At 36.4% G+C, this 24,755-nt stretch overlaps 1 protein-coding gene across 1 annotated transcript in view; it reads right to left on the bottom strand.

The window, feature by feature from the left end:
• The window catches only part of LOC131572990 (ceramide kinase-like), a 43,304-nt gene that overhangs the window by 6,293 nt on the left and 12,256 nt on the right, over positions 1-24,755 (bottom strand). The window contains exons 4-11 of the mRNA XM_058826476.1: positions 24,339-24,464; positions 23,757-23,820; positions 19,563-19,708; positions 10,847-10,921; positions 9,188-9,340; positions 8,279-8,384; positions 5,548-5,618; positions 685-890 (exon numbers count right to left, since the gene is read on the bottom strand). Of these exons, the coding sequence (XP_058682459.1) occupies positions 685-890; positions 5,548-5,618; positions 8,279-8,384; positions 9,188-9,340; positions 10,847-10,921; positions 19,563-19,708; positions 23,757-23,820; positions 24,339-24,464 (947 nt within the window). The remainder of the gene's footprint in view (positions 1-684; positions 891-5,547; positions 5,619-8,278; positions 8,385-9,187; positions 9,341-10,846; positions 10,922-19,562; positions 19,709-23,756; positions 23,821-24,338; positions 24,465-24,755) is intronic.

Below are 24,755 nucleotides of genomic sequence, written 5' to 3'. Positions count from 1 at the left end.
TCCAGAGATGCTAATAATATCAAGGTTGTGACAAATATTAGATATGTGTAGTTACAGTCATAGTTCTGTTTCAAGAGATATTACGATCCAAAGCAGTGATGAATCATCCCACCTGACAGCTACAACACATGCAAGAAATAATTTTGAAGCTGAATGCATAAAGCTCATATCCTGGTCACTTATATGTAGTAAAATACTGCTAAAAGCCTGCAGTTTACAATCAAATTGCAGTTCTGGTAACTTTCTTCTAAATCACATTTTTATAGTTTATAAAAATGATTTATTATTCTTCACCACATCTACCTCAGCTATTCATGCTGTGAGTAGTTTTTCAAGCCGCGAGCAGTTTTTCATGACAACTACATGAGGGCACAGTTGTGATAAAATAACTTGAAATATTGTTCAAACAGCAAATAACATGGAAAATGTTACAAAACTGAATTCAGTTGGCAAAAGCAGAATTTTGTTAGAGTCCTATGGCCAAGGAGTTGACTTTGGTAAAATGTTTTGAGCTGGTTTTTTTTTTTTTTCATGGTACACATGCTGAGATTGCATCACCCAAAATGTATACATTTTAAAAAAACTAAAACAATCTGCCTTATAAATACTGTTTCTGTCCTATAAGAATACCAATAATTACACCTTTGATAGATTCTGTAATTCATTGTCAAAAGGAATACATACCTGATCATCTTGGTTTGTGTGCCTGACAAGATACCGTAGGAAATCAAATCTGGAGCATTTCCGAACTAGAATGAGGTCTGCTGAACCATCTGCCAAATGAGCTGCTGGTGAAAGACCTTTTGGACTTCGTGGACAGGCACAGCTCATATTTACTGCATTGATAGCTAGAAATTTCCCTTTTATAACCTTCCATTCTTCTTCACCTTCTGAAACACATCAACAAAGACATGGAGATATGTAATCATTTGATCTATTCACAAGAACACTAAAAAGCAATCAATGGCAACTTAAAAGTCTTCCCTGGGCATATTCATGTACTATCAAAAAATATCAAAAATAAACTACATTTAAAATTATATTTTTAAGTATCTGTTTTCCATACACTAACAGAGAAAGTCGCTTTCTCCCTAGACTGTGACTATCTCCTATAACTGCTTGCCTATTCTGGCATATGCATGTCAAATTCAGGATCAGCGCTATTTGGGAACACTTGCAAAGCCACAGGAAGGAAAAAGACAGAGGCAAGTTACAACTCTTGTATGAAAGCTCAAAGGCATTAACTCTTCTAAATTCTAGTTTTTCTCTTTAACTTGTTACACTTAAATAAACAATGATGCAAAGATTGTGGTTTAGTATTTGGTTTCTAAAGCAATATTCCTCTTTTGCTTCAATGCAGCAACTTAATGTTTTTAAAAAGTCAAAGGGAAGGGATGAGTCAGGCTGCAGCAAGGACCAGCAGGCAGGATATGATGAGTCTGCTTCCACTCTGCCCCAAATGTCCCAAGATTAGAACTATTAACAGAGTTAAAATGTTCCTGTGTGCAAATCTTCAGAGATTTCTGGAAAACAACACAAAGCCTCTTTTCAATACCTTGAAACTCTGTTGGAGATTACATCTAGACTGAGTTTACATATGTACTGGCATTGATACTAGCAGGAAGCAGAGGAATTTTCTAGAACAAAGAAGCACTGGCAGACAATGCAGAGTTACTGCCTAAACTGTATTTTCTTGAATATGGATAAAAATACATGGAAAATGCCTTTTTTGTTTTTAGATTACACAATTATCACAATAAGAAAAAGCCAAAAAGCTTTACCAGCTTTAAAAAGAGCCAAACCACTCTTTTTCTCCTACCAATATAAGTAGACTCATTTCAAATTAACGATTCCACAGAAGTAATGACTGCAAAATAAACTTTGGACATACATGTTGTTCTAAGACTGGAGTGCCTGTCAAAGAGAAAAGTGCCACTAGGAGTAAAATTAAGGAGTGAACAAAAAACAAAGCAGAGATTTTGAGGAATGTTAACTGGTATGGACGTGATCATCTAACATTATTCAGTTCCCCAAATTTTGGTTAACTTACAGTGATTTTCAAGGTGCTTTTCTGATGGGATTACAGACAATGTTTATGCTATGTATTTCATGTCATGAAATTCTGATATTCCTTACTGTCTCAGTTCTAGGAACTTCATATTTACTTTAGAGAATCAGTATTACAATTATCTAGGTTATTTTGCTAAGTCTATGCTGCATTAATTTTGAATTGACAGGTTCCAAGTCCTATACATCAGGGAAAATAAGAAGAAAAAAATTGTTCCCAAAATATTTTGTAGTTATTCTCCATTCTTTGAACTTCTCTTGTTTCTTGGAATTCATTGAAACTTCTTACTATCCACCCTCTAGTAACAGAACCAAGAAAAACATTTTCCGAGGAAAAACATGCAAGCTTATAATGCAGGAAAAGACTTAAAGAAAAAAAACCACTTTATTATAATTTTTCCGTCTAGACTATCCCCTCTACCTCCTGAGAAACAAATCAGAAATAGCAAGAAAAAGTCACAGCTTTTAAATTCAACATTTTTGGTTCATTTGCCACATTGCTTTTTAGTGTTGCTTACTTTGCAACTGATCTTTTTATGTTGCTTTCAAACATGACATTACTGAAAGAAATAATTTAAATCAGATTCAAAATGTGCGTCTTAAGAGAGATGAGACATACCTAAATGTCAGACTATAGAATGACTGTTCAGGCTGCAGGCAAATGACAAGACCCTTTGAGATGAAGGCAACTGAACAGAACATGAACTGCTGGAACTGGAAAAAACAGGCATTTTCTGATGCACAAACAACAAAATGCAAACATTTCCCTTTACTGATAAATCCTTTTGCTGTTTCTCTGAGAAGCATCAGTGATTTAGTCATCGGTGTGTCTGGATATGTGTTAACATTTTAAGTATGCTCACTGTAGTAAATAAGTCTCAATTTACTTAAGGCAAAATGCTTATTTCTGTTACTATAATAGATGGTTTTCATCTCGTATAAATCTCAGCATGTTACCCAAGAACACCTTCACTGTTCAAAGTAAGTGAAAGTCAATGTATCAATCACATCTTACATGAACAACTGTTTTCATAACCATTTTGCAGTGTGTACCACTGTAATAGCAAATTATTTGCTCAAAATATCCTACAGTAGGGCAGTCATAAGCAGGGAGTGCATAACTGGCAGTCATTTCAATGGCCTATTGTGTACACACACTGCAAGTTGCTGAAATCAGCATAAAGTAGTAACACTCAACATTTACTCAGCACATGCAGATACTCCTGCACAATACAAAGAATTATGTTCAGCAACAACTAATCAAGCATCCTTCTAAACTTATCTGAATTATACACAAACTTAGCAGGCACAATTAAAGAGTCAGCCAAGACACTCCACTGAGTAAAAATCTTATCTGAAGCAGAGATTTAAAATCCTTTCTATTGTGAATCAAAAGTAGCTGGTTGTATTGCTTCCATACCAGTACTGCATGGGTAACAGGCTGGACTGCAAAGAAAGCCAGCTACCATTAGAATGGAATAAAGTAAACAAAGTCCTACATAATCAGCTGCTTAATGCCATCTGCAATGTTGGCTAAAACTGTCTTGATTGTTAACTAACCTGTACCTTTTTAGTAGTTCCTTTGCTGGGTGTAAGGTAACAAAAAGGCAGATTTAAAAACCCAACCAACACACACAAACATGAAAAAATGCAAATAAAACCTCTGACAAATAAAAGAGGTTGGCAATATCTAACTACAAGAATTTATCAAAAAGACAAATTCTTTTCTTACCAAAAAACCTACTGAAATATTTATATTATTATTTATCTGCATTATTTACACTCTATTAAAAAAATGCTTTAGCTTAATATGGGCATAATTAAAATAACCCAAGAAATATTCTGATCTGACCGTCTCTTGACTATATCAAAGATCTGAAAGCAGCAGCTAGGATGAAAACACTAAACATGTGTAAGAGGAATTCAAGTTACACAGAAATCTTTATGCTACCAGTGAATCTCCACAGTATGATCATCTTTTTACTAGCAAACACCTAGAACCTGGCACAGTCACAGTGCAAAGAATCTGTAATTTTAAGATAATCTAGGTCATAAGGACCAAATGCTTGTCAAGAAAATTACAATTGTATGCACTGGGCTCTACAAGAAGAAATAAAAACAGAGTAAAGGCAGAAAGCAGCACCCACAGGAAGCCTGCCTAGTCTTTAAGAGGGATTTCTCCAAGATGATGAACAAAAGCGGGAGGCAAAACTCAAGTGAATCTATGTATGTTCCTCCAGCAAGTCCACAAACGTGGCAATATCAGAACGTCTTCCTACTAGGATGTAGTAGCCAGACATAAAGAGATACAACTAGGGGAATGACTGAACAGAATTCATTCACAGTTGTTTACATGAGAGGAAAGAAAAGTTATGCCCATTAGTAAAAAACCCCACACATGCGCACAAGGGTTAGAATGGGGATAAAAAAGAGAATAAGGATAGCATAACTAGAGAAAGAGGACAGCAGCCTCATTTATTATTTATACTGAGCATTGGTGGGATGTTGTACAGAAATACTAAAATCCACTACATCAGTTACTAGTTGTCCAAGTTCATAGCTGGATAGTAGGGTGACATTTGTACTAACAAACACAAATTTTTAATCCTGATCTATTCTAAAAATTATCTTAATGAACTGCTTCCTTCTATGACAGCTCACAGTTTATCCATTCAGTCCTTCTCACAAAAACCCATTGTCCTAGCTCACAGAATATTATTTTCCCTAAAGAAACTAAACACACTGTAATATACAAGTAATTAATATAATTTTATCAGAATTTTCTGAGGTTTGGGTGAAGAATATTTTTCAGATATTTAGAATCACAGTATCATAGAATCATTTTGTTTGGAAAAGACCTCTAAAATCAGAGCCGAAATGTCAATTTAGCACCACTAAATCATATCTGGACAAGTACCACATTCATTATCTTCTGAACCCTTCTATGACACCACTTCCATGGTCAGCCTTTTCCAATGCTTAACAATCCTTTCCATGAAAAGATTTTTCCTAATACCCAAACTAAACCTTCCCTGGCATAATTTGAGGTAATTTCCTCATAACCTGGAAGAAGACACAGACCCCCATAAGGCTGCACCTTCCTTTCAGGCAGTTGTAGAGCGTGATGAGGTCTCCCCTGAGCCTCCTTTTCTCCAGCAGCCCCAGCTCCCTCAGCTGCTCCTCACAGGACTTGTGCTCCAGACCCTTCACTGGCTCTGTTGCGCTTCTCTGGACATGTTTCAGCACTTCTTAAAGTGAAGGGCCCAAAACTGAACATAGGATTCAAGGTATGGCCTCACTAGCGCTGAGTACAGGGAGGCAATGACACACATGTTTTCTGTAAACTGAAAGAAGCAATGGATTACACCAAGTAACTCCGAATGTTTATAAAAACAAAATACATGCACACTTGAACTGATATCTTAAGAAAAAGAATAATTTATGTAATACTATCATATTTTACTTTTTTTGACAAATTACCTTCATGTTTTAATCCATGTTCCTGGTTCTTTTCTGCCAGCTGTTTCTCACTTTTCTTGCAAATGCAGCATCTGAAAATAAAAATACCATTCAATGCTTGAAAGACCTCCACTACTACTAATTTCAACTTTTTTACTTTACCCAGTCATTACAAGATCTTCCCCCACCACATGATGCACCGCAGCACTGACAATCCCTGTGTGGCATGAATCATCATAGCCCTGCAGGCAGTGCAGTTATTTAAGTACAGTTCTAAAGATTACTGGATGTCAGAAGTAACAGCAGCAGAAAGTCACAAGATCAGAGAGGTTGGAAGGGATCTCTGATGTGATCAAAGTTGGTCTTACAGGATCAGTATCTTAGTCAAGTTTTGAGGATTTGTGAGGGTAAAGTCCACAGACCTTGGGGCACCTCGTTCCAACATTTGACTGCTCTAACAGTGAAAGACACTGACATACTGAAGACAGTCCATCTCAAAAGTGATGAGCACAGGGCAAGAATCATTCCTGACCTGTTGACTTCCCTCTTGCTTAGAAAACTCAGTGTAAGGTAGGCTTTCCTTGCTGCAAGGACATAATGCTCACTCAGATACAGCTGTTGCTCACCAGGATCCTGAAGTTATTTCTGGCAGAGATGCCTTCCATCCAGACAGTGCCCAGTCAACACTCTTGCATGGGACAATTCCACCCCAGGTACAGGACATCTATGCCTTCTGAACTTCAGGAGATTCCTATCAGCCATTTCTTCAGTCCACAAAGATCCCTCTGAATAGCAGCCCTGACTTTCAAGATAAACTACACCTCCCAATCTGATATCATCCATAAAACTGCTGAGAGCACGCTTTCTGAGACTGTCCCAGCCATTAATGAGAATGTTGCACAATATTAGGCCAAATATTCCCAAGGGACACCACTAGTAATTGGCTGCCAGCTAGACTTGGCATTCACAACTTTTCTAGTAGTCCAGCCAGTTTCTTACCCACCCACTTATCTAGTCCACACCTCATTAACTTAGTTTTAAGAGTACTACAGCAAACAGGATCAAAGGTCTTGCCAAAGTCAAGGTATGTATCCACTGTTTCCCCTTCATCCAGGAGCCTGGGGACCTGTATGGCCTGAGGTGAGACTATATTAGTAAAAAATGGGGTAAAGGAGTAAACTTGCAGCCTTTTCAATACATCTTATCACTATGTTCACCATGCCACTAAACAGCAAGCCCACAGTTCCTTCAGCCCTTTGCTATGATCAGTATATTTAAATAATCCCTTCATAAGAAGCAACACCCTTCACATCCCTCACTAATTTCAACTCTGCCTGAGCTTTGGCTTTCTAAATTTCATTTCTGCATTTTTAAGCAACGTCTTTTGAGTTCTTCCAAAGTAACCCGTTCCACTTTCACCTTGTCTTTACTACTCAGTTCCTTGCTCATCCTAATTACTTTTCTATCCAGGTTATTCAAGTTTCTGAGTATCAAAATGGATTATTCTTGAACTTTGAGGAGCTACCAACTAACTCACTTATTCCTCTTTGTACTCCAGAACAGTCTCCCATGGAATCTTGCCAAGACCCCCAAATAAACCAAACGAAAGTCCAAGGTTGCCACTCTACCTTTTGTCTCGTTCACTTCTCTCAGAAGATAAAACTCTATAATCCCACAGTCAATCACTGCCAAAACTGCCCTCAACCATCCCATCCCCACTTTTTATCTTCTGTAACAAGACCAGCAGATCAGCTGGTCTAGCCAGCCTGTCAATCACCTGCTTGATCAATCTCATTACCACACTCCAGGATTCTCTTAAATTGCTTGTGCCTGGCCCTATTGCCCTTCAGGCAGTTATCAGCAAGTAAAAATCCCATATGAGGCACCAGGAATTCCTTATTCCATTCCTGAGACCTGGATGACAGCTTTCTCCCTCTGGAGCCTCCCCAGCATCAGGGCACCTGATGGGTCAGGATGGTTGCTCCAGTCTGATCTCCAGTGTGTCGCTGCACTAGCACAGCAGTCTTAGTGTTTCTGGACAAAGTCTGTGGCTCTTCTGTGACCTGCTGTGCTGTTTGGTGCTGTGACAAGTACTTTATCTCTGACAGCTAAATCCACATATAAAGAAGAATAATAAATACTAGTGCGTAACTTCAAGCAGGTGAAAGCAAAGAGAAAGGAAGGAGCACTGGGTGATTAAGGCAGGCCCCCCAGCTAAAGAAACAAGTGAAGAATATCACACAGAATTCATACAGCATCATAGTAGTATACAAAGAAACAGGCTAAACAGGCTGATTCCTGAGAGGACCTGTCCTCAGGACAAGCCATGCCAACTGTTGCTACAGCACTAAAACAACTACCAAAATAGATTCAGTTACAATGTGAACACTTGAGAATTTCTGACTACTATTTCCATTTGTAGAAGCTACAAGGCATCCACATTTTTTATTTCTTAGTAGTAACACAAGCATAATGTCCTCAGCATCTTGTAACTGGGTCCTGTGCTGTTATATTTTGCTTCACTTAAAATTGAGGGAGGAGGAGAACCAACTAAGAAAATTTTATTAGATTTTTGTTTAATGACCTGTTAAAATGAAGTGTCCTTTTTAATGAGTCAATAATTGTTTTTACAAGCTTATCTCTTTTAGAGTAAGTGTTTTCATATTAAAACCAACAGTTCTGTAACCTCTATTTATGTACAGGCCTTTATAAATAGTTCACACCAAATATCCAGAGATAAACATTAGCCTACCCTGTTCTGCAGCTCTCTTTATCTCGTGGAGATCCGTGTGTCTGTTTTGCTGGTTGATAAGCAATTGTTCCTTCATAATAATGATGAGAAAGGAAAGTCTTGAAGCCTACATAAAAAAGACATTATGCAGCATTAAGTCATTATAAATCCACACGGCAAACATCTATGCATACATTCCTTGATTTTTCCTCTCCTTCCTTCTCTAAGGACTGCAAAACAAAAGTAGCCCTCCTCAAGCTCAGAATTCTTTTTCTTATGATGTTTTAGACTGTAAGGAACAAGAAAATACCACAGCACCACTCCTATGTTTTAACGTTTGTCAGAAGTGCCAGTTTCACTTGACATCTTTAAAAACCACCTAAAAATTTAGTTATATATAAGTGCTGAATTTTAAAATTGGCCTGCACAAAGATTCTCCTCATGCATCTTCTTTCCCTAACACAAGATAAATCAAACAAGGCAAAAGATGCTTTCCACTAGCATAGGATTTATCCAAGCATCCAATTAGGTAACAAGATTAAATCACTCATCTCTTTAATGAGTGCTAGAATAAGGGCAAAATTAACAATTCATTCAGCTGAATGTTCAAGACAGAGGAGTGCCTGTCTCTCTTGAAGTGACTAAAAAGAAAGTCAAAATTATTAGGACAGAGAAGTTATTACTTTTCAGGCCATTTTCAATAGGTGACACATATTCAACACAAATTTATTGAGCCCACTCTCAATGTTAACCCCAAAGTTACAGAGCTTTATATAATGTGATCCAATATACTTGGTGCTACAAGAAGTTTAAAATCAGGTTCAGTCTATTTCTGATGTTTACAAGCACCAAAGAGGGTTGGAGAGAGTAAACCAACTGCTTCAATATGTTTACATGCTCACAAAAGAATGTAGTAATTAAAAAAATTACCTGAGTAGTCATATCTCATTGGACCCATCCACCGCTTCTTCTCACTGTCTTTTAATATATCTCCATAAAAACCATAACCCAGCAATGACACAGAGTATTTCAAAAATGTGTTGTTGTGATGTACAGAGGAGACATCCAGAGGCTGACAGTCACCTATGAAGATTAGAAGTGCAAAGGTCTGTCAAGCCTTATTTTATTTGCAGCTGCAAGCAAGATAGTAACTTTAACATAGTAAAGTCATTAAAAATAAAAGATACATATTGCATTTATGCCAATATATATGACATAAGTACATATACTTCGTACACATGAAGAAAAGGAAAAATAATTTTTAATACTAATTTAACCTCATACTTCAAAAGCTTTAAACATTAAGTGAGAAGAAAGGGCTCAGTATGCCAAAAACGTATAATGATTTGACACTCCTTTACCCTGTAGCAGTAGAAGGGGATAGATTTGCAGAACTGTTTAGATTGGAAAAGGTCTTTAGGATCACCAATTCCAAATGTTTACCCAGCCTTTTCAAGGCCACTCTTAAACCATGTCCCTAAGTGCAACATCTACACATCACCTAAATATCACCAGGGATGGTGAATCAACTCCTTCCCTGGGCACCCTGTGTCAATGCTTGACAGCCCCTTTCCCTAAGCAGATCGATGCACTATCTACTGTACATCTTTTCTGGGTACTACTTAAACCTCTTTGTCAGGATAACTGAAGCTGGAAGGAGCCTTTGGATGTTTCTCATCAAAACCAACACTCAAACCAGGTTCAGCTATGAGGTCAGATCAGGTTACTCAGGGCTTACCCAGTCAAGTCCTGGAAATCCCTAAGAACAAAGAGTACACCCCTATTCTGATGTCCTCCTCATGCAAGCTTTGGAATGATGGCGGGAGTTGTGGGGATGGGTTGTTTTTTTTTTTGCTTGTTTGGTATTTTGGTGTTTGGAGGTTTTTTTGTTTCACAGGGAGGTTGGACCAAATGATCCACAGTGGTCCCTTCCAACCTGACCCTTTCTGTGATTCTGGGACTTCATAACACAGCTAAAATACTATGATACACTAAAGCCACATCCTTCCAATCCTAGTCCAAAGGCCTTAACTCCACAGATGCTGAACAGAGTTCACCATAGGTTAGTAAGTGTAAATCTTTGCAACACAGATCCTAAAAATGCAACTGTTAGATACTCAGTAATGATACCAGAAGGTGTCCTAACCCTAACTTGGCAAGGAAATATTGAATTGCCCAGTACAACTGGACAACCACCACAAAATACTACTATTAAAGTGTATATGCATTTCTCTAAGATATTCATACAGAGAGATATAGTCCAACAACTGATGCTGCTTATTGTATTTTACTGTTTTCAAAAGAATGACAGAATTCGAGAAAACTTAAGCACAAAATTTTCAAAATATTATGATATCTTGAAAAAAATGAATTATGGTACAGAAAGCAATTAGTTTTTAATCTCCTGTATTTCAAATCAGAGACTTAAATCCCAGAAAAAAACCTTTTTATTTCAACTCAGACATTATGTTCAAATTATATTTCACAGACATAAAGAAAAAACTAAATGAAAAAACTAAATGAAAACTAAATGAATTTTGGGCTACTTTCACCATTTTCATAACAAAACCACAAACTGTGACCACCCACCTACAATAATATGAAGAGCTGAAGTTACTGGATCAGAAATGCCAACAGTTGAATAGCATATGCAATCTGTTGATCCTGAAAAATAAAAACTAGGCATCAATTTGTATCTTTGCAAAACAAGTATTATTGGCACAGTCCTCCAAATAAAAGGATTATGTTCCTTTGGTTTGCTACTTTCTAGTTCATGGAATAAAGTAAATACTGGGATACTATATTATTATTTATATTATTTAAACTGTAGCAACCCCCGCCCCCCTTCCTGTGAATACAAGTTATTGCTGTCCATACAACGTACAAACATTTCACAATATAAGCCATAAATATGCAGCAGTTAGTGAAGGAAAGTAAGTTAATTTACACAGAAAATTTCATTATTACGTTATAGATTCTATATCAAATGAGGCAGGCATACGTTGATTCTCCTCTGTTTAAGATTTCTTGCTCATTGAGATCTCATGAAAAGAAGAGAAATTGATTGGTCTGCTGTTTTCTGTGGTACTGATCAAAATTCCAGGATGTCATCTTATACCAGAGACTTCTGCTCTCTTCTATTATTTGAAAATTAGTAAAAACACTTGCTTTCAGGAATTAGCTTCTAGATAGGGTAACAAAATGGATAGATATGTATCTTCAGAATCTTGAGGCAAATACCTACAAGAAGAAAGGGGGGAAGCTTTAGGTTTCACCTATATGCTGTTTAGAAATGAACAATTCTCCTTGTTCCCTATAAAAACAAGAACCTAACATAGCCTGGCTCCTACTCCTACTGAAGCAGGGACTTGGAACCCAGATCCAGACATACAGAAGTGTATTTGTTGCAGCACCTAACTCTGAATTTATCTTAGAGTTTCTCCCATCCCTTCCATGAAACTGAATTCCTTCAAAGTCAAGAGTAAGTATCTGAAAATTTAAACTTTGTCCACATACATGTTCTCAGATTACCTATCAATACATTAGGTGCAAGAGCAGCTCAAATACAGTGAACTTGATTTCTGAGGCCCTATCAAATTGAAACAGAAACTAAAAACGGAGGAATGAGCAACCATTATTTAAAAACCACTTTTAGCTCTTTTTCACTTTGGAAATAGGGCATTAGCAATTAAGAATAGGAGCAAAGAAAATCCTTTAATTTTCAGAAAATTGGCATCGCTTCCCCTGCCTGTGAATGGCATGACAGAAGCTTCTACCAAGTAAACACTATGCAGAAATCTGCCACTCTGAACAAGCAGTAGCTCCAGGAGCCATTTAAAGAGAATGTAACAGAACTGCAGAACAAAAGAAACAGTGTGACTTAAATGGATCTCTCACTACAAGGCTGAGGTTCAAGATGGTGCCAGCATACAGGCATATGTCACTGCAGGACAGAGAACTCCGATTTCCCTCAGTATCACAACAGATGAGGTACACAGGTGATGATCTTGTGCAACATTTAAAGTTCTATAGCAGAAAATATTAAGTTGACTTCTGAAGCAGAAGCTATACCTTACTGCCAAGTTTCATACTGTCTCCTATGCTCATGAACAGAAAATTGACTACTTTTGAAAAGAAAAACAATCACTGAGAGATGTGACCCAAATTTCTACTGCTGAATGTACATGTCTAGCATTATATCCAACATTTCTCATTTCTTTCAGATTCGTGTGCATTCTGCTGCTAGAATTACCTCAATCACATTTGTCTTGATCTTGTAAACAGAGCTTCCAAGTAGTTTTACACTACAGATGGGAGGAGAAGGGAATTCATGCAAGCTACATTTCAACACCAGAGGCTCATCTCCCTATGATCTTCTGTATTCAATTAAAAGTTGATTAATCTGTCTGGCAATTAAAAATAACTTATTTTCATTTCTATTCATTAACTAGCAAGGAAAGGCTAAAAATAAAACTGAAGTCTGAAATTAATTTTGAGATTCCAAAATGGGAGACTGGGGAACATACCAACAGTAAAACACTTTTGGTTTCTTTCCTCTTGGAGCTGGTAGTATGGAACAACAAAACCAGTGACCTATGTACATGAATATAACTACTATGGCATTCCTCACACATATGGAAAGAGTGTGTGTCATGTAACTTGCCATAACACCACACCAAGTACAAATCCAACAGTACTTGTTTAAAGGTCACAAAAACATTCATGATGACTAAGGGTTTGAATCATTTTGAATACTTAACCAAACTAAACTTGTAGATCATTAGGGGGATCCCTACTAGACATGGAACCTATGACTGCTGAAACAGCACTCTGAACAGATGCACACACAGACCCACCAAAATCTGGGTTATTTCATCAGTACAAGTCTAATATGAAAAGCAGGATTAGAATGTAAATATAGCTTGAATAATAACCCATGATTAGTATCTTGGGATTGCCAGAGCACTCAATTTGGGCAAGAAGCTTCCCATAGAGCATGATTCTTGACTAATGTTAAGTGGTGGCTATTGTACACTCTGGCTAAACCAACAGATAAATTATATATATACACTTTGCCAGATTTTCTTTGGGGATTTTTAAGGGCTACATGCTGAGTGAAGGAACATAAAAGAGGTTTTTATAGGTTGCAGAGAACTACATGCAAATGTGAAGAAAGTAGTTGGACTGCTTGCTAACTGGATCTTCATTCACTTAAAGACAGAAACATATTCAGTATAGAAACTAATTATTGCATTGGTTTGCTAGTAGAGAAGAAAATCAGCATGCAAAGCAATGATTAAGTTTCAGGTTAAGTCACACACAGCTAAATGTGTGCATGCTACACTGCAGACAATGTGCTAAAGCTTCTGTTCTGGTCAAGGACACCTTGTCAGGAATAGCTGACGGCAGCTTGAGTCAAGGTACTCACACACAGGCCTCCACGGACAGGCCTTAGGAAGCAAGACATCTGCATGTGACAAGCAGACAACAGAAGATCAACAGGCTCTGCTGATCCTACTGACCAGATGCCTTCTGCTATAAGTTCAGATGCCCAACTCACTTGCAGACACCAAATGTGAGCATGAAGATTTGTGTCAGTTTCAAACTGAAACTTACCCTAAGGAGATTAATTCCTTTATCTAAAATGACACCAACCACCAATGCTGCAGATTACTCTGCTTGTCCTCCTACTCTAGTACTACAATCATCCTGCATAGTACCAGTACATTACAATGATGGTGGCACCATACCACCATACTATAGGTAGATGCCAAATGTCTGAATCCTCCCAGCTGAAGAAAGCTTTCATCTCAGATACTTTGATTTTAAGAACTCACTGAAAACATGAAATATGTAGAGGGCACAATGGCTTGTCTTTCTTAAAGTAGGTATAATTGCTTTCGATCTTTACCATACATCACTCATTTTCCCCAAAATCTATTTTTTACTAGGAGGTACCATACATCCACATGGCTATTATACAGGCAAGTTCTTCTGTGTTCTCTTTCTCCACAAGGATGAAAGCAACAATCTTTTATATAAATATATTTAATGATATAGAAAATAAGGAAATCCTTCCTTTTAATTAAAAGAAGAATGATCAAGATTATTTATTAAAGTATGAAAGAGCATGCACTTTGCATAAGTAAGTTTTACTAAAGCAATACTTAATAAAGCAAAGTGAGGGACTGTATTACGTGGAATGTGCTACAGCTGAATCACTAGATTTCCCCTTTGCATATGAACATTGCTAGATATTTGTGAGTAGACAAGTTATGCAAACAGGTACACTCAGACACCACATATTTAAATTGGTAATAGAACCACCAAAAAAAAAAAAAAAACCAAACAGTAATTTGCTGGTTGTATGGAAGAGTTCATGCCATTGATTGGTGGATGAACAACAGACAAAGTGCTAGACTTAATAATCTGAATCATGATTAGACTACTAACAACTAAGGTTTCTTAAACCAAAACATACTACAAATGTGGCTAAAAATATTTATTTTCATGCTTTTACTGATGGAAACCTAAACAAATTACAAACAACTGAAGTACTAAACTAAGCAAGTGACAGAAGCAAGTCAGCTAGATGTTGATCCTGTGAAAAACGGCAAATTTAATAAAGAAATAGAAATACTTTTAGAGCTCATGAGCATTGCTCTATGTGTGATATTTTTGACAGAGGTAGGTGCTCCCTGGCACCCACAATCCTCAGACAAATTAATATAAGAACAGTATTTGTAGTGAAAACAGGTAGAACAGCAACTTCAGCGGGTGTCTCATATTTGTGCAGTTTATGTGAATCCATAATCCATGCAGTCATGGCACAGACAAAATGTCAGGTAAGCTGCCCTAATGACAGAGAAACTGCATACTTTTGGATCAAACAGCATTTAATATTTTGAAAAATTCTACAAAACTACTTTTCTGAGAAGTGATTTTTAAATGAAAAGGATACATTAAAAAGTTAGGGGAGAAGCTACTGCTACAGGGAGAGATGAAGAGTCTGGGCTTACACCCATGCACCTACTCAAAGTTTTATACATCTTCCTTTCTGCACACAGAAACCAAGAAGTCAAGTTTAACATCTGCAGAACATCAGACTGGCTTAAAGTGAAACAGTCCAGAAAGACTTTGGTGTAGGATATTTTGGTAGATAATTACTTCAGCTCAAGTTCAGTAACACAGGACAACAAAAATGGATTAATCTAATAATGGCAGATTTTAGAGATGAAATTAACATCACAGGAATAAGTAATATTGACTTGTCTCCATGGCAGACCCACTATATTAAATGCAGTATTTAGCCTTAAGACTGTCATTTCAAGAAGTTCAATGGATTTAAAATACTGAAGGAGGAACATAAAACATGTACTTTAGATTTCAAACTTTGAAATGAGACACTAACTAAATGGCAAAGTTTATTAAATATTACAAGCATTGTAGCTGAGAAGGCTGAGAACAGATCACTTGGAGTAATTAAACAAGAAAGATAGCTTTTATTGCTATGTTTTAATACATTTTAAAGATAATTTTTGCACTTTAAATCACAGCAGTATGAGTCCAGTCACACTTCACAACTTGACTTGAATCTCTTTTTTAAGTCTGTGAATGAATCCTTCATCTTCTTCCTGTATTATATTCGTAAGAGGAAGCCTGTATTGTCTTCAGCATTCTTAACTTCTACAGTGATATCACCACAGTCTGATTATAATCATACTGCATCCTTCAATCCTAAACACTACAGAGCTGACCACCAGAACACAGAGTGATCTGGCTATAATAGAAGCCTAAAATCACTGCAGGTATTAACTTTGTGTCTATACTTTACTCAATATTCCCAAGTGCTTAGATTCTTCCCCAGGGTGGGCTGCAGGCTTTGTTTTTGAAATGAATGCAGTACACCACCACAGAGTGAAGTGGGCTCTTTTTTTTCCTGTCTGCTAAGATCATTAAGAGTATTTAATCTAGTAAATTCTTTTAAACCAAAAAAGAACAGCAGTTGATAGCTTTGTCCTCCTATTCTATGCCAACTGTAATAAGAACAGCAAATTAATTTGGCTTACTCCAGAGGGTGCAATTTTAATACTGAAACATGGATGAAACCTCAGTGTCCAAGCCGTATCAGGAATGATCCTATTTTTACTATGGAGACATATTACTAGATCACATGGCTGAACGTGCTTTTAAGGCTAGTAAGAAATAACTTGCTTTTAAGGCTGAGAGGAAGAAATAACTAAGCAGAGGTTTTCAGAGTTGTAGCCTCTAAGTACTCTTAACAGCAAGTCCGTTTACTACAGCAAACAGTCAATTTCCACTGGCAGATTTGAAGCATGGCTGCAGCTAAGAGAAATTCACAAGTTAAAACTGCCATTTGAGTAGAAGTCTTTTATCCATGTCAACAATTCATAGAAATGTTCCATAATGCATAAGAATAAATTATATTTTTTGACCATAAGATACACTAAAGAAAGATGCTGTCAGGAAACTGACACAACAGTTCAAGGAAAAAAAAAGAGCCAAGCAGGGACTTGCTCCAGAAAGTTAGAATCATGATTTACAAATAGTATTCACCATTCAAAAAAGAGAGCCTGCACAATAGAATTCTGCTATGAAATAAAGCTTATCATCGAAACCCAGTCATATAGATGACTGGGTTTTAGCATTAAATCTCTTTCATTTGTAATTTTGAACTTTTGAACAATTAAGCTGTCAGTCTCTGAGAAAAGACTATCTGCTGAATTTAGTGTTTGTTTGAATACAGAAACTGTTTAATCACAACCACAAACCACAACTTGCCACATTTCTCTTAACACAACTTGATATCAGGAACTAAGTGATAAAAAAGGTGAAAACACTGATCCACTGTCACGTTACCCCAGGCTCCTGTCATCACGGAGTAAACCATCTCTCTGTATCAGAAGACACACAGAGCTTTAGATCTTCATCTCTAAACTATGGGTAATCTTTGTTTTCAAAATCTATTAATGAGTTCTTAGGATATTTAAAAAGAGGTTATAAAGAAGTCAAAAGAACACAATGGAGGAAGTTTTATTATATGTATGATGAGTATTTCATTATTACATTTGACTTGTATTTCAGGACTGTTGGTTTAGGAAAAAAAAAAAAAAAGTCTTAAGAATTTCACTTATTTTTGAAACAGACTTCTTGCACTAGTGATAGAACTAGAGAATATTTTGGGATCAATACATGGTCAGAACTCCATTACAGCAAACAAACAAGAATAAAGAACAGCTTCACCATGGGCTGGAAAAATACAAACCAGAACAAAATCCCAAATCCTGCTGCCCTCAGGGAGGGTTTAGCTATTTCATACGCAATTTAAGGTCACTGTAATGACTAGATGTGTCAAGATTTCTTCAGTGGCTTGACTATCTTCTTCAGAAAATAAACATTTTCCCTTATATACAGTAATGGATCATTTTAAATACTGTACAATATACAAACAGACCAGGATATATATATTATTCTATTTCTAAACAATTAATAGAACTTTAAGGCCAGCTTCCTTACACATCTTTATAAATAATTTTTGTGGGATTTGAATAATCACTTGGGGAAAATATTTGAGCTATAGCACTGATTACAAGGCTGTGCCTCATGTCAGTTCAAGGAATGGAACATACAGTATACATTCAAATAGCAAAAGAATACAGTGGACAAAACACAACAAGCAAAACAAAAATATGTAAGAGGAGTGACTTGATTCATGTTAACAAAATTAAAATATCATTTAAGATCATACTTTTTGGGTGCAATTGGAAAAAATGCATTAATAAATATGTTGAAAAAGCAAGGTTAACCTTTCCTGAGGACAAAGAAATAGCTCCTAATATTGAAGTTATGGTTTTTCAATTGTATCTTCTTATAGTCACACATCACCAGTAGGCAAAATCTGCTGAAACCAGTCATGTAATCAAAAACTTTAGTTCTAGAAATTTTCCCAAGAAAGGAGAAGAACAAATCAAGTTATATTCTTGTGAAGTTTATTACACACACTGACTTTAATACAAAGCTTTAATAAATAAAATCAGAATATACTTAAATATAGTTTGAGGGTGAAAAACCATATGGGAATATTCACATTGTAACTTTTAGATATCCAAAATTTATTACACTGCAAGAAGAAAATATTAGGCCTCTTGCAAGCAGCAATTCAGATCGTTTGGGTCTGGAAACATTTCTCACCAAGATGTAAGGATAAGCTATAGTCACCAATAGCTTGAGAGTACAAACACCATACTTCACTTGGGAAATTTTCATAACCCGTGCTAGATTTTCTCAGAAGCCTTTATTTCAACTCTAACCAGAAGCTCACAATGTTTATTTCATGCCCTTTTCTTTAATTCAAAGCTCAACATCAGACAAGAAAAGTGAACAGCATAGAAAGGATTGGCGTCTGTCCATCTGTATTCCTATAGAGACCTCAAAATTACTGATTCTGTTAAAGAGTTACAACAGTTAATTCAGCCCTGTAAGAGAAAGCAAACTTGTTAATCTGCTTTTGAAGGAATCTTTGAGGCCCAAATGGGCAGGATGAGGTAACAGCTGGGACACCAGACTGAAAACAGCAAGACTGATCCAAGAAATGCCTTTATGGTTAATAATAATAATAATAATAATAATATCAAGAATGACCTCAATTTGAAGAATGAGTTCTCTCAAATGCCAGCAGGCAGGACTGCCTGAAGAAGTGGCAGGCATTGAGAACTGTGAACGTGTAGGACCTCTAACAAAGGGCAGCAACTGCAGCTTGATCTGGAAAGCAAGACCTGTTCCTCAGCTGTAGATGCCCTGTACCTGCAGTGAGAACAAATGGAAGAAAAGAGAGTCCAGGAATCTTAGCACTTGTTTGGAGTTTGCTAGACGAGTGGAAAGTTCTCATTATAATTCTAACTAAATTATTGGAGGATTGGAACTGGAAAAATACTTAACAGGTAAATTTCTGTTTAGTAAATTCCAATCCTCAGTGTGTTTAGAAGGGTATTACTGTCAATACCTTATGTCATATTAACACACAGTAAGCCAGGAAAAAAAAAAAAAAAAGTAATTAAATTCTGAAGTTATACATTCAGATTTGATTTCCTTGACAAAATATTCTTCCTAAATAAAATTGCATGTGATCAGTAATTTTATATGGATACAAACAGCTTTAGTTAGGTGTTTTGATAGAATATCATCGCTCAGATCTTACATTTAGGCCTAAATTCAAGAAGTTATTAATAAGAAAAAAATTCAAGAATGAATGAATAAATTAAACTGAAAGTTAACCCTTTCTTACCAGCAGGAATTATGCCAATCCTTATATTGCACTGGACTAACGATGCTTTGGGATTATTTTGGTCTATGCCAGAGTCCTTCTGCATTCTTCCAATGAGACCATGCATCACTTCACTGAACATGCCGTCCCCACCAACACAAACAACACTGCCAGGAAACACAAATTAGAATGCACACTAACAGTCAATAAACAACATGGCAAGTGTTCTACTTAGGGCATGCACTGGGCACACCAAAAATAGTTGTTCTATCCTATTCCTCCATTTTTACAGGATATAGTAGCCCACAGTCAATTAGGCAATTAACAAAAAGCAGAAAAAAATTTCAAGCTATAAAACTGCAAATGCATCTAGACATATCTGTAACATTAGGAAAAAATGTTGGAATGCAACCTGCAAGAATCTTTATTCTGTACTACTGTGCGCAGACAGACAAATATTAGTGGAAATTCACTATACAAATAAAACACTGAACAGGACTGTACAAACAGCTTTTGAAGTGCACAAAATGGAAACAGTGTACCTTTACTAAAAAGGGAAAAGTTAATATTTGGCACTTCAGGCAGAAGTATATTTTACACTATTTAGAAAGTCAAAATCCGGAGAAGTGCATGCCTGCATCTTCTTTTGAACATGCTCAGATCCCATCAAACAGACAGAAGTCATGTATATCTACATAATCATTCATAATGACACAGAATTCTAAATGTTACCAGATGCAAAACTTTGTTTCACAAATTTAATTCAGGTCAGAGCTGGTACAGCAGCTGCACAGATCCTGAGTGTGTTAAAACTCAGCAGAGTCCACAGCCAAGCAAACACTAGGAAGTAAAAAGACTCTTTTACAGCAGTATACCTTTTAGGAGCAACAATCAAATGCACTCTAAAAGCATTAACAGTCTTTAACAAAAAAACTAAATCCAATACACTCTAAAAGAATACATGAGAAATCCAGAGTTACCTATGTAGTTCCTAGCACACAAGTCTAGGAATGTGTACTGTTATCTACAACAATAATTTCCAACTCATAAACTAATACTTTCACATCATCAGCAACAGATATTGCAGAATGAGCACTTATTTCACAAGACAAATTAACCTAATTTTTAGGTGTAGATAACTTAAATTTAGTTGTGTTTTCAGCAGATGGAAAGCTGGAAAAAAACAGTCATTCTTTTCCATGAATGGTGAGGACAGTCTTAAAAACGTGAACTTTCCAACTCTAAATTAAGACCTAGGAGACTTAGGGAGAAGAAATAAAAGGATATTTGTCTTCAATTTTCATAATTTTTTTCTCTTCTAATAGCTTAACTACACTATTCCTCAATTTTAGCCTTATCTTTCTCTGCAAACTCAAAAAAATGGGCTTAAGAAAAAAATTTCCACATCAGTTCAAGGTCAGTGTTGTCTCAGTACTAGTTTGCTCAAAGCTCCATTCATCCTGGCCTTTAACACTTCCAGGGATGGGGTATCCATGAGTTCCCTGGCCAGTCTGTTCCAGAGCCTCCCCACTCTCATAGCAAACAATTTCTTCCTTAAACCTAATCTAAACCTTCCCTCTTTCAGTTGAAAACCATTCCCTCTTGTCCTATTGCTACATGCCCTTGTAAAATGTCCCTCTCCAGCTACCTTTTAAGTCCGCTTGAGGTACTGAAAGGTGCTCTAAAATCTCCCTGGAGTCTCCCCTTCTTCAGGCTGAACAAGCTCAGTTCACCCAAACTGTGTTCATAGGAGAGGTGCTCCAGCCCTCTCATCATCTTCTATAACAAACACTATATCCAGGCTCAGAGGGGACAGTTATCTGAATGTCTATACCTATCAAAGATAAATATGATAAAGAACCTCACATACACTATAACAGCACAACCAAATGCACAGCAAACATCAGAAGACCAATGTATGGGTCAGACATATGCCACACATGAAGGCCCCAAGTGAAAAATATCTGAAAGAAACATCTTAAGTGATTCTTACTCTCGGGCTTTATTTTACTTATTTCACTAAGGGTGAGCATTTCACCTCTTAGACAGATGATAACAGCAAACAACATCTGCTAGAGGGCTTCAGAAGCTAATTCACAAGTCAAATGAGTTTTTAAAGATCTACGGTCCCTTCTAATCTCAACCATTCTGTGAACTAACTCAAAAAAGTTTAAAAAAACCCCAACTAGAAACAATTTTAAAAGGCTTGTGCAACAGACACATGTATAAGGAACCACAGTGATACATGCCATTTATTCCAAGCATGGCTTTTACCTGCATGATACTACAGTGTTCTAATTGCTCTGCACAGTGATGACAAAAGCTTGCTATACCATAACCAAATGAGTATTTTAAGTAACCGTGCTTAAAGAAAATCTGTTCCATCACTGAGCTATTAGGTGACTACATTCCCTGTAAGAAATTCCTATAAGGCAAAATACGAAGAACAAACAGGAAACGAGCATATTTAAATTAGCTGTCTAAAGAAAAACATTTGAAAAGAAGCAAAACAATTATCATTAAGAATCCTGTATGTACTTGCTGAACCATGTATGGCTTTGCCAGATAGGAAATCTGGAGATGAAATGAAGAAATTCATCACTGAATGAAGGAAAAGCCACACATCAGAACCAGTTTACAGAAACAGCTGAACAGAACATCAATTAGATGCAGGAATCCAAAGAACCTTTTACTGTATGTGAGGAAAGTCAAAGCTGAAGAAACACACATTTATGTGGTTCAACCTTTTTTTAAATTTTCCAGATGACCACAAAATCAGTTATTTAAAAAGTAGTATTAATTCAGGAAATCCTTCCTAACATCACTGCTGACCACAGAAAAAGAGTTGTACATGATGGACAGAAGTCAGGCTTGGAAAGACAGGCTGCAGATCCCCAGCAAACTGCCATTCAGGCCCAGTCCAAGAACAGAAGAATCATAAGATTCTAAAAAGATGCAGTTTCTCTGGCCTATTGTTCACGTTGGCATGAGAGACAAAAAAAAAAATAAAACCCACCAAAGGAAAAAAATTCTACAATATGAGACTTTGAATCTGCCAAAAACACTTCAGACACCATCATAATTAGTCACTGTGACTTGCTGTAAAAAAACAATTTGCTAGGAGTTGACGTGGGCTCATCTGCCTCCATTTCTGCTCTGCATTGCAATTTCACCAACCATCAGTACACTTACTTCAAATCACAAATAAAATGAAAAGGAAAAATAACAGCTAACTAGGTTTTTCTATGATCAATGTTTCCCTCCCTTGAACTCCTGAAAAATTAAGAAAAATCACAGTATAGACAAAACTGTTTATTTGAAGGCAAGTAATTTTAACGAAGGTGAAGTCTGGGAACTCAGCCTATGAATGCCATCTCTTACTAACAACATTTCCCAACATCATGCCCTTACTCGACACAGACAATGTATATAGCAAAGTACTGCAGCAAAAGTACTCTGGAAAGACTGAATGTGTTTTCTTTTTGCTACTTACTAGTTTAAATGTACCTGTCAACAGGCACAAGATACAATTTTAAAATACTGTAGTTATGAGAGTTTATCTGCATACATTTTCATGTTTTTCCAGACTTGCAACTTGTTTCATGTCATGAACTGGAAACTGAAATTACTAGCATTTTTATTAAAATATTCTGCTTCTACAGCAGACTTAATAATGGAATGCAAGATCACCATTCAGTCAGGTCTTCTTTTAAAGCAGTAACTTCAACACAGAATAAATGCAAATAAACCCAAACAATGTAGCCACTATTGAACAGTCATCTACAGCAAGAAGAACTACCTGAAACATTTCTGAACATGTTTTTTACACACAGGCTGAATGCTACTGGTGCAGTGCTCTGAACTCATGTATGTCAAGACCACAAAACATTTCTGGGTAGCTTTTGAGCTGTAACAGAATGCTCAACTGAGCAGAATAATCTTACATTCATCTTTTGAACACAAATCTCATGCAAACATTGTTATACTACGCTTGAATATATTGTGTTGAACAAGTTTACTGAAACACTTTAGCTTCCTTTTTGTATTCCTAAATGTGGATCTCCTATGAAAAGGTATGCGCCCCAGGACTTCTGTACTGCTGCAATAAATATGTTAGTAATGAAGGCTACCATTTTAAATTAGAGACAAGAACAGACCAATTACATAATATATCAGTTTGAAAATAATTTAAAAAAGGCTAGTAAAGTTACTTACCCATCATATTTATAAATATTAACTTCAAATAAGTTGTCCTTAGCATGGTTAGCATGTTCAGTTACTATGAATAAATAAACACAATATAATTTGTTATTAAAAATATTACTATAAAGCTGTATATAATATAGAATCATAAAAATTAATTCATTAATAACCATGATTCTATTACCAATGTGACTGTAAAACAACCTGTCCATAAGATGTGTCTCAAAAGATTTTTGCCAGGGAAAGAATTAAAGGAGACATACACAGTATATACAGAAAAATATATTTCAGTAAAAATTGTGCAAATGATCAATTAGTTTTAACAGTGAAACTCAAAAAGAGAAGAAAGGCAGCATCTTTTATTAAGAGCTCAAATAGCTCAGGAGCACCAGAAGTTTTATTTTAGTAGGCAGGCAGCTGATAGAAGGCTGCCATTTTTCTGGCTACCCATGCTTTAATTAGAAAACATTCTCTACCACTTTGTTTCATTTCCTTAGTAAGAAAAGGTAATTAACAGAAAGAACTTTAGCTATTCCAGAATGTTTTAAAAGTTCATACCGTGCTTATTAAGAAATTAAAGTGTTCGTTACTCACTAACAACATCAGTGGATATAGAAGCCAGACTGAAGAGTGGAGCAACTTTCTGTTCATAAATCCTCTTCCCTTGTCTTTTTCCTCCATAAGGATTAATATACACAAGTAGGTGCTTTGGTCTAGACCCTGCAGCAAAGAAAACCATAGTATACTGCTTTTGTATACAAACCAAAAATTCATCAAGCCATACAAACCCAAACCTATTAACACCAAAGCAAACACAGCATAAAAGACTTGTAACTCTTAACGAAGAGGGTTTAAAAGCCCGCTTTATCTGCTCTCTTTATTATACTGATACCAGCAGAACAGAACAAATTGTTAATAAAACAGCAAGTGAAATTCAGAATAATTTCTTCTGACTCCCTATCTCACATTCTTACTTGTCATTCCTTCAATACCTTCCCACTACACAAGTTA

This window comes from Poecile atricapillus, chromosome Z (genome assembly GCF_030490865.1).
Source record: "Poecile atricapillus isolate bPoeAtr1 chromosome Z, bPoeAtr1.hap1, whole genome shotgun sequence".
In the NCBI taxonomy this organism is placed as follows: Eukaryota; Metazoa; Chordata; class Aves; order Passeriformes; family Paridae; genus Poecile; species Poecile atricapillus.
This window is presented reverse-complemented; position numbering and strand designations above follow the sequence as displayed.